The sequence below is a fragment of the Pundamilia nyererei genome, unplaced genomic scaffold, assembly GCF_000239375.1.
Source record: "Pundamilia nyererei isolate P.nyererei 1_Seehausen unplaced genomic scaffold, PunNye1.0 scaffold00018, whole genome shotgun sequence".
Taxonomy (NCBI): Eukaryota; Metazoa; Chordata; class Actinopteri; order Cichliformes; family Cichlidae; genus Pundamilia; species Pundamilia nyererei.
In genome coordinates this window covers 5,287,785-5,296,551 of record NW_005187419.1, presented here as the reverse complement: position 1 = coordinate 5,296,551, position 8,767 = coordinate 5,287,785, and the positions used below count along the sequence as shown (strand labels likewise).

At 42.6% G+C, this 8,767-nt stretch overlaps 1 protein-coding gene across 2 annotated transcripts in view; it reads right to left on the bottom strand.

Annotated features, from left to right (window-relative positions):
• The window catches only part of ppfia3 (PTPRF interacting protein alpha 3), a 33,772-nt gene that overhangs the window by 16,104 nt on the left and 8,901 nt on the right, over nt 1-8,767 (bottom strand). For both annotated transcript variants that reach the window (XM_005726279.2, XM_013909091.1), the window contains 14 exons: nt 8,295-8,396; nt 7,891-8,130; nt 7,729-7,788; nt 5,823-5,951; nt 5,601-5,693; nt 5,065-5,117; nt 4,365-4,458; nt 4,015-4,149; nt 3,125-3,208; nt 2,714-2,845; nt 1,379-1,441; nt 1,213-1,292; nt 792-957; nt 246-436 (listed from right to left, as the gene is read on the bottom strand). In XM_005726279.2, coding sequence (XP_005726336.1) covers nt 246-436; nt 792-957; nt 1,213-1,292; nt 1,379-1,441; nt 2,714-2,845; nt 3,125-3,208; nt 4,015-4,149; nt 4,365-4,458; nt 5,065-5,117; nt 5,601-5,693; nt 5,823-5,951; nt 7,729-7,788; nt 7,891-8,130; nt 8,295-8,396 — 1,622 coding nt within the window. The remainder of the gene's footprint in view (nt 1-245; nt 437-791; nt 958-1,212; nt 1,293-1,378; nt 1,442-2,713; nt 2,846-3,124; nt 3,209-4,014; nt 4,150-4,364; nt 4,459-5,064; nt 5,118-5,600; nt 5,694-5,822; nt 5,952-7,728; nt 7,789-7,890; nt 8,131-8,294; nt 8,397-8,767) is intronic.

Here is an 8,767-nt window from a genome sequence, read left to right as displayed (position 1 = left end):
CAGCAACTGCTGCTTATGCGTCAGTGCATCCATAAACAATCTAATAATGTATTAATTCATCACTAGAAGGATCTGATTAATTCTTCCACAACTGCATTTTCTCTTCAGGACATGTCTGAGAGGTGCTGTTATGTTTATTTTTGAGGTTGTAGCAGGTGTTGGTGTGAGTCAGTCTGCAGCATGTAGGGAGGTGTTTCTCCCATTCTTACTTCTCTGAATCTCTAAGCGCTCTTGGCGTTCCTTACTTGATCTCCTTATTGATGGCCTCCAGCTGTTCCTGCAGCATGATGGCCAGGGTCTGCACATCCGTCTGTCCGCTGGGTGACAGAAGCTCGGAGCCAAACCGAGCCTCCCCGTCGTCCTCATCGTCTGAGCATCCCACATCCATGCCTGGCTGGAACCCAGTCCCAATCAGAGTGTGATCCCAATCTGAGTACTGCACACACAAAGCAAGACAGGATGATTCACTACACAACGGACATCTGATCCCATTTGCAAATACCAATCATTCAACATCAAATTGAGTTTGTAGGTATATGAAATAACCCATGTGCAGAGTGCAGCATCCAAAAAAAAAGGTTCATCTTTTGTATACAGTCTATGCTAGGAACATCTAATTTTGTGTATCTCAAATCCCATTTAGCTCATTTCTTGAGCTCCAGTGAGTCAGTGCTACAGTGTATCACTGAGCTACACCTTTTTTTTGTAAAAAAAAAAAAAAAAAAGGATCCCAACTTTCACTTTTAAACCTTTGAAGAGTGATTTCTGAAGCACCTTTTAAAATATCTCACCTTGGTAGTGTCCTCATGAGCAGAGCTCCAGCGGGGCCAGTGACGATTGCCTGCGCCTCCGGCAGAGGCATTACCGAAGGGATCCAGGTGAGTGGTGGAACCTGTTGGGAGGGACCCGCCTCCGTGGGAATACCTCAACTCCAGAGCGCTGCCTGGCAGAGAGCGACTGGAAAAATAAAAGAAGAAATGAGACACGATAAGATGAAACGATTAACCCTACACACAGCAAACAAAGTGGGGTACTAAAGCATAACATGTGCCAACTCCAAAGCTGAGATACTGCAAAACGAACATATCAATGTGAAAAATTAAAATTGTCTCATAATAGAGGATTAAATTAAAAGAGCACGGAAAATGAAGATACAGCCCAACAGTAGCCAGTCGACGTACAGCTACAAGCTGTCCAAATGATGGTACCAACCTGGAATAAGAGCCCCCAGGCCTCGCTCTCAGCTGATCCAACTCCAGCTGAAGCCTTTCCAGCTCAGCGATCAGCTGATCCTGCAAATGAAAAAAAAATGGTAGAGAAAAGAGGAAAATCATGTCTGCTAGCTTAACCTGAGAATAAAACCTGGATGTATGGTCACCTTGTTTGCCAGCAGATCATCCTGGAGTTTCTTCATGTTGGACAGTTCCTCTGATAGTGCATTCTGGAGAAAAATGATAAGAAGTAATAAGAGTATGAGGGGAATTTCAGGAAAACTTTATTTGTTCTATCTGAGAAAATTAGTCTACTGTCTGCCACCAGTGTGTTTTTTTTTACAGGGACTCAATTTCTTGCCAGTGTTTCATTAGAATTACAGATGATCTACATATGCAGATTGAATCTACAATAACAGCAGTGCATATATAGAAATGTATGCATTAAAGCACAGATGCATGCAACTTCTTCATAACCATCTACCCATTCGGTTTCTTCTGCTTAGCCAATTCAGGGCTGCAGCTGCACTGCAGCCTATCTGAGCACTTATGAGGTGAGACATGGGGTACACCCTAGACAGGCCGCTAATTTTAAAGGGCTAACAAAAAGGAAAAAAACGACCACTCATACCTACAGTCGATTTAGAATCACCAGTTAACCTAATGTGCATTTTTTTTTAATTGTGGGAGGAAGCCAGAGTGCTTGGAGAGAAGTCTCCAGCTGGCTGTCGAATTTGAACCCCAGACATTTTACTGATTTGCTTTTTTAGCAAGAACTCAATGACCTGCATCACACAACCGCATGTGGGGAAAAGACATGCAGTTTTCGGTTAAACTGTGTCACTGGCTAACTTTGTCCGTGTTACCTGTTCACAATAAAGTATTATTTGTCACCTATAAATGTTACGTATCTCAAAATCCAGGAGTATAATTTAAAGTCTACATTTACAGCAAACTATCAATGCTACAAGTAACAGCTCAGCAAGCATCTTACCAAGTCACTGTGCTACCCTGCAAACGAAAAGCTCCACTTTTAAGCACATTCCTTTAAACCTAATCCCACCCGGAATTTATCATCAACAGGACTTTATACCTGCTGTAAAATCACAGCAGTTTACATTTAGAAAAGAAACCTTTTTGTTTGCTGATAGTGCAAATAAAGCACAGATTGTAGATAAGAGATTAACAAAAAAATCAACCACCAGGCATTTCTAATCTGGATGTTTATGTCTATTACATGTAGTAAATCTCTGTATTTATAAATTAATGAGTTCCAGGAATAATGAAAGTAAGACACAAAAAGAGCTAATGGATGTTTGAGGCACGGCTTGGGAATGTACTCAAGTTTAAACTGGTCACTTCCTGGAGGGCAGAGAATTGAGTGAAGGTACCCGAGGCCAGGAGTTAATTTGTGGGTTAAGATAATATTTACTGCAGTTAATGCAGTTCTGATTTAAAAAAATCTTTGGCTGGAAACTCTTTCTGTGGTCGGAGGCGGTCACCTTTTCTTCCAGGGCAGCCATCCTCTCCTTCAGATGGAGCTGCAGCCTCTCGTTGGACTCGGACAGCAGCTTGTCCACCGTGTCAGAGAGGCGCTTGTTGTGTTCGTCATTCATCCTCTCCCTCTGCCTCGCCTGAGGGGCAGGGTAAGCGAGATGAGCGAGAGGGAAAGATTTTTAAAAATCAGTGCAGAGGCTGAGAGAAGGGAGGGGGGGGAGGAGAATTAATAACAGGGAATCTGCTTGACAGAGGGAGAGAGAGAGAGAGAGAGAGAGACAACGACTTCAATCTGAATGTGCACGGTCAAATACAGGGTTTAGAAAATTAGTGCGCCTTTGTGCAGAGTAAATCCTGACAAAAGGAAAAGAGGGGGAGGATGAAAACAGAAAGATGGAAAAGCAAGCGTGACTCACTCGCTGTAGCTCCTGGTTCTTCTCCTCCAGTTGCGCCTCCATCTGTCGCAGTCGCTCCTCAAAGTTACCATGACGCTCCTCCGCCTGAGCGATTGGAGAGCAAGGTTAGAGCCTGAATCATGTTGCAACACTAATACAAATTAACACAAAAGGAACAGCTTGTTGACTTATTCCTTCAATTAGTTACATGCCTGTACAGATCACAGTGTAACAGGAAAGTTTGTTTTCTTGTTTCTTACAGGACATTAATCTTATCCTTCCACGCCAGCCTTCCTGCCCGAACATGTAGAAGCAGTAGTCGTTGAAGAGGTTTGACTAATAAGAGCAGAGCGACTTCTATGCAAATTTTTTGGTGTGAGGAAACCATTTTTTTACGGGAATGCAAGAGGTTAACATGCATGCAATTAAATCAGTCAGTCAGGAAGAATTTTTGCGGTGTACAGTCCTTGGCGTGCTGAGCACCCAAGGATGTAATAGCTGTGCTCACTCTGTGCCCTGAGCGGGCTTTCATCTCAGCTTGTCTGATTATGTATTGCTGCCACGGCTTGATAAAATATTTGCTATTCTTCTATCTTTTGACATCTTGTGGTTTTTTTCCCCCTACACTTTATGTGGGTGTGAATGCACACAAACATGCACTTACAAATGCTCCTGCTTGCACCTGCCTGCATGTACTCACGCATGCAACTGAGTCTCTGCATTGCTGCACATTCCAGCTCGCACCAAATTTGTGCACACACATCCACGTACTAAATTTTGTCTCTAGAAAATTTTGCTGTTTAAAAAAACACGATTGGGGATAAAAAGGCTCGCAAGACTTTGGCAAACCTGTCGGATCACTCCAAAATACACCAACAAGGGTTTACTGAGGCCGATTAGGACGTACACACCTTGTTGAGTGCAGCCACTCTCTGGGCGAGCTGGGCTTCGATCTCAGGCAGCGTCTCAGCTCTCTGCAGGGTTTGCTGCAGCTTCTGTTTGGCATCATCAAGACGCTCCTGAAGCTGCCGGTTCTTCTCTTCACTCTGCAGGAAAGCGGGATGTCAGGGAGTGCAGGTGGAACTCGGACCGCAATAGAAGATTGCCGAGGGCAAAAAGACATGTTTAAAGCCGTCGGGGGGGGGGAAGTAGAAAAGGCACTAATGATGCTCTTTCTGTGCCAATGCGAAACACAGCCAAGCTGCCAATCAGCAGCAGAGACATGAACACGCATGGAGATGAAAGGGACTGTTAACCTAACCTGTCTGTGGAGTGACTCCTTGCTGGCCAGCTCGTTTTCCAGCTTATCTTTTATGTCATGGAGAGAAGTCGCCTCCCTCTGGGCACTCAGGTACCTGCAAACCAGACCCCAACAGAGACGTGAGTGGACGGGATTTTGGAAGAAAGGTCATCTTCATGTCAACTATAAAGAAATAAATCTACCAAAAATAATAAATATCCAGGGTAAATGCACACAATCCATTTATAAAATATGAGACTAAATGTTTAAATTTGCTCTGTATTCCTTAAAAAAAATAAAGCTCATTTTATTAATAAAATTATTTATTTCATCTGTGTTTTTATTCATGTATTTTGTTTCTGGGAGGGAAAGTTTATATGACATACTTCATATGAGATTTGCATGCTTTTTATAAAAATGCCAATTTTAAATGGGAAAAAGATGAATTAGGGACAAAATGCAAGGAAATTTTAGGAAACAAATAGATGAATTCAAAAATTAACAAAACAAAAAATAAATGGGAACAAATAGGGGGAATGAATATGCAGATAATTAAATTCATGAATGGATCCCTACATTTATACCTAATATAGTTTAGCACATTCAATAGCTCTGAATGTTCTTTTTCCATTCTACTGTTTCTGTCTTTATAGATTTTCTTCATTGCGCTTTCCATCCTGCACTTTCTCCGTGTTGATGGACGTGGAGAGAAAACACAAACCTGCGCTCTAATGTGGTGATCCTCTCTTCCATGTCTTCCCTTTGACAGAGCGCCTGTGAAAATATGTAACCACTGTGAGAAACAAATAGAAAGGCGTAAGAGAGCAAATGGTAAATTTACAAGGAGGCGTTCTCAAAAAGAGAATTCACTCAGTGTGAACTGCTATTAGTTAAGGAATGATAATGACCGGTTGATAGTTATCGCTGACAGATGTCAGAAGCACCCTGTTATGTCCAACAGAAATGAGAGTGGGGGTTGGGTGGGAGGATACAGGCCGTGGCAAGAAATAAAAGTTTGCTGATTAAACTCGCTCGACTACCTCTAATTCCAAAACGCTCCACACGCCTTTCACTCAGCTGCCAGCGCACTGACTGATTAACCGGCCCACATCCATGCGAAAAATCGCCTGCAGCTCTACCAGTGACATCACGGCTACACGGTGATTTGCATGCAGCAGCAGTTGCTGCAGCCACGTAAACAAACAGCATAGTAACCACAACAAAAAAGTATGAACAACATAGCTCGGAGTGTCACACCTCCTTTAGATCCCTCTGTAGTTTCTGGTTGGTCTCCTCTGATCGGGCCAGCTCCCTCCTGGCAGACGTCAGCTGCTCCTCGATCTCGCCAACCTGACAGGAAATGAAGGATACAAGGCTAAACGGGCACACATCGTTTTCTGTCTGTTAGCATTCCAGATTTGCGATATTTTGCTTGTTTTGCTAAGAGCATTTGACCTTAGGAGCTCCTGAACCGAATACCTGTCTGCACATGAGGGCCAGTCGCTCTTTCAGTTGTCCCAGCTCTGACCTCTGTCTCTCTATCTCGCCCTCTCTCTGCCTGTCAACTTCGCCGTCGTCCAGGATGGAGGACGGTCCGTTGGGAAGCCTCTGAAAGAAACGATTTACTGTATTTAATATAAAAAGGATAAATTATGATTATTAAGAATAAAACTTCCAGAGTTTATGGGTTTTCCGGGGATTTTGCTGTCGTTTTTTTTTCCTTTAAAGCAAAAATTTCCGCTCCAGGAAGCAAAATTTAAGAACTTAAATTTGAACTCCGCAACATTTAATTGTAGTGGAGCAAAAAGTTGTATCTGCAGAAATGTAAGATAAAAATTATAATACAATATGTTTCATTTCTATATGTTAAAGTAACATTATTGTAACATCTGAAACCTAATCTTCCACTCAGAGGACTATCTTGTGACACAGTGGTTTAAAAACGTGTGAAATGCTCTATTTTTTTAAATTCTATTAAATCGCCCAGGTTTAAAAAAAATTATATATATTGTCGGTCTGCTCTGATTATTGAATGAGAGGTGCATGTAAATGTGCAGGTTTTACAATGTGTTCATCTTTCAAAGTGGGAGCAGGGATTTTACACAGTTTTTCTCTTTCGTTAAGCTTTTGTACATAAAAAAAGAAACAACAGTTAGTATTTTGAGTAAGTTTTCCTCGTTAACACTGTGAAATGCACAGTTTTTAAGCAATTAAGAAATCCTGTTGCAGATAGAGGGTGGGTTATATGAGAACTCATCCAATTGTGACCGTTTCACAATATTTGATAATCAGTACACTTCAACACAATACACACATCATATTGTGATATCTATGTAACCAAGGAACATAACATGTTAATAAAAACATCTCAAGCCACCATCAATTTAATGAATTAGCTCACTGATTTGACATGCAGAGATGGATGGGATTCAAACTCAGGACCTTCTTGCCTTGAGGCATCGGTGCTAACCACCAGTGCATAACTTCCTCCTTGAAGAATGACTGAAATGCTGCTTAACGGGAATAAACTGACACTGATGGCTGTAAGCTATATGACAGTTCTACTGATCTAAGAATAAACTGTATACAGTTACTGCAATAACTGCAGCAGCTTCTGGCAATCAGTGGCACCTGATCAACGCTCCAGCTGCAGAGTGAGGAAAGATTTATGCAGCTTTAAACAGCAGCCGTTTTTATTTCCTGTACCCCCACTTTAAGATCTACGTATGCAGTCTGAGGAAAAATAGCAAAAGATAGCAAAACATGATTAAACGCTTTATTGTTAATGTTAAAAAGTTACTTGTATAACAATGAGTGTTTCTCTGATATTAAACTACAAGTGTTGAAGTCAGAGCTTTGCTTTGCAGACCCACGTGCACACTATAGACCACTCCTGCTCGTGTTTGTGCTGCGCCTCGGAAAGTAAGGAGGCCACAACAGTCAAACAGCCTCGTTGCTGTGAACAGAATGTTAAAGACAATGAAAATTCTCAGCTGTCTTTGTTTCTGCTCTTTTGTGCTTCTTTCTCTTTGTGGTGAACTCCACTGTCACTCCCTTTCTTGTGTTAGTTAACATTCCTATAATCCTTCACACTGTGTACTCAAAGACCATGCGAACAGACACAATGCGGGTCTATGAGCCTAGCTACAGATGGTCAGCACGGGAAACCTTCTATACGCTAACAACACAGCGGTTTGTAATGTCAGCCATGTTTTTTCAGCTTTGCTCTGCTGCATGCAGAGAGTATATATGTGTTGCTGTGACAATATCACAGGTCAGTATGAACACAACTCTAAAACCAACTTGTTTTCTGTCCTCTACAATAAACTAACTGTGCTTTATGATCTGTATGTACAGTTATTGCCTATGAAATGCGCTCGATTACCTCTTTGCCGTTGTCTAGTCCTTGCTGGCGTCGTTTGATTTGCTCCCTTAAAGAGAGAACCTAAAAACAAGGCAAAGAGAATCATCAAAGAGGCCCCATCTGTAATTATCTTCTATTTCTAATTTGAAAAGAAAACTAAGTGGGAGGGAAACAGGGACTCACCTCTTGGGAGGAAGACTGTAGCTCCTCCTCCAGGACCGACACGCGCTCCAGAGCTACCCGTAGCCTTTCGCGCACTTTCTCATCCAGAGCTTTGTGATGCTCGAACAAGGACTTGAGGGCCTTTAGGACCTCCACCTCACTAGAGACCCCGGCCGGAGACTGGGCCTGCCTCTTCACCACGGTCATCCTCAGGCTGCGCTCATGGCGGGACACCAGGCACTCCAGATGTTCGAGCAGCAGCTGGAAACACATGTGGTTCACATGCAGTAAAAGCTCACCACAGTGCGCCTCTGATATGTCTCAGAGGATTACGTTTTCTCGTGTGAAGTCTTTCAGAAAAGGCGAGGTTGCATGCCAGGATCAGAGGAGAGCATAACGTAAAACAGACATGGAAGTGTACTGACTCGTGTGTTGTTCCTCTCTGCCTTCAGCTCCGCGATCTCCTCCTCTCTCTCCAGCAGCTGTTCCCGGCAGAGGTTCAGCTCTTTGGTCAGCACTGCAAACTCCTGCAAGGTCACAAGAGGGTGCTATTATTGACTGAACAGTGCTGCTGCTGCATGAGGTCATGAGTGCAGGTTAGACATACTGATCACACACACACACACACACTGCTTTACCTCTCATTCATCCAAGAATGATTACAGAAAGGTCAAGCAGGTGGGACGTACGGGTGGAAGTTCAAATTCAGTCAGGAAATGTGTGACAGCTGATTTACATTGAAGCTGCAAGGTTTTCTTTTCTTTTAAAGATGCTTTGCAAATAAGACATGAATCTGCTTCTGCTTCTCCATCAGACACCAAAAAATGTAGTGAGGAGAAAATGTAACTCCACGTTAATGAGGCTGGATAAGTCTTCTAGCTTTAGCCAATTATATATA